The sequence below is a fragment of the Phaethon lepturus genome, unplaced genomic scaffold (genome assembly GCF_000687285.1).
Source record: "Phaethon lepturus isolate BGI_N335 unplaced genomic scaffold, ASM68728v1 scaffold6668, whole genome shotgun sequence".
Classification (NCBI taxonomy): Eukaryota; Metazoa; Chordata; class Aves; order Phaethontiformes; family Phaethontidae; genus Phaethon; species Phaethon lepturus.
In genome coordinates this window covers 2,101-3,178 of record NW_010558177.1, presented here as the reverse complement: position 1 = coordinate 3,178, position 1,078 = coordinate 2,101, and the positions used below count along the sequence as shown (strand labels likewise).

At 50.9% G+C, this 1,078-nt stretch overlaps 1 protein-coding gene across 1 annotated transcript in view; it reads right to left on the bottom strand.

The window, feature by feature from the left end:
- Window positions 1-716, bottom strand: part of ANKRD16 (ankyrin repeat domain 16) — a 16,215-nt gene extending 15,499 nt beyond the window's left edge. The window contains exon 1 of the mRNA XM_010292963.1: window positions 379-716. Within this exon, the coding sequence (XP_010291265.1) occupies window positions 379-716 (338 nt within the window). The remainder of the gene's footprint in view (window positions 1-378) is intronic.
- Between the last annotated feature and the right edge of the window lie 362 nt (window positions 717-1,078).

Below are 1,078 nucleotides of genomic sequence, written 5' to 3'. Positions count from 1 at the left end.
TGTGGTTCTATGATCAGGTTGCTCAGGGCCCTGTCCAACCTGACCTGGGATGTTTCCAGGGACGGGGTATCTACCACCTCCCTGGGCAACTTGGGCCAGAGTTTCACCACCCTCATTGTAAAACATTTCTTCCTTATGTCCAGTCCAAACATACCCTCCCTTAGTTGAAAACTGTTGCCCCTTTATTTGTCACTACAGGCCTTGTTAAGAAGTCTTTCTCTGTCTTTTCTTGAAAGGTCCCTTCCAACCCAAACTGTTCTGTGATTTTATGATTCCATGATTCTAAATGCTGGCTCCTGCAGTTGCATTCCCACCTTCTGTATCCAAACCCCTTTCAGATATCACTTTGACCCACAGCAAAGCAAGCCAATGACCTACCAGTCTGCCTTTTTCAAGCAGTCTACGCTCGCGTCTCTCTCCAGGAGGTAGGAGACACACTCCTCGTGGCCCATGGAGGCTGCTTCGTGGAGGGGTCTTTTGTAGTCATCATTGAACACCTCAATGTCCATCCCCAGCACCTCTACCAGGTAGGCGAGGACGTCCCGGTGCCCGTACCGGGCAGCGTGGTGTAGCAGCGTGTCCCCCGAGCGCCCATAGCGCTGGCTCCGCGTTGCCGGGCCCAGCATATCATCCGGCCGCAGCTCATCCCGGAGGAGGTCCAGTCGTCCCTCCTGCACCAGCCGGAGAAGCGGCCTCGGCCTCTCCCCCTCTGCCATGGCTAGAGGGCTGCAAGAAAGAGCCAAAAATCAGGATTACTGTTTCAAACTGTGAATATACTGGCTGCTCCCTGGGTCAGAATAAACAGAAATTACCTTTTCCCTCAGGAAAAACAGAACACATCCTCTCCCGCAGGAAAACAAGAAACTTCTGTTTCCCTTGGGAAATCCAGGAACGAGACCCTCCCTCTGGAAAACCAGAAATTTCCTTTTGCCCTCAGGAAAAGCAAGAATTGGCCTATCCTTTATGAAACACAGAAATTCTCTTTCCCCTCCAGAAAACCAGGAATTTCCTTTTCCCTCTGGAAACTAGAAACTATCCTTTCACTCAGGGACACCAGATATTTCCTTTTCCCTTAGGA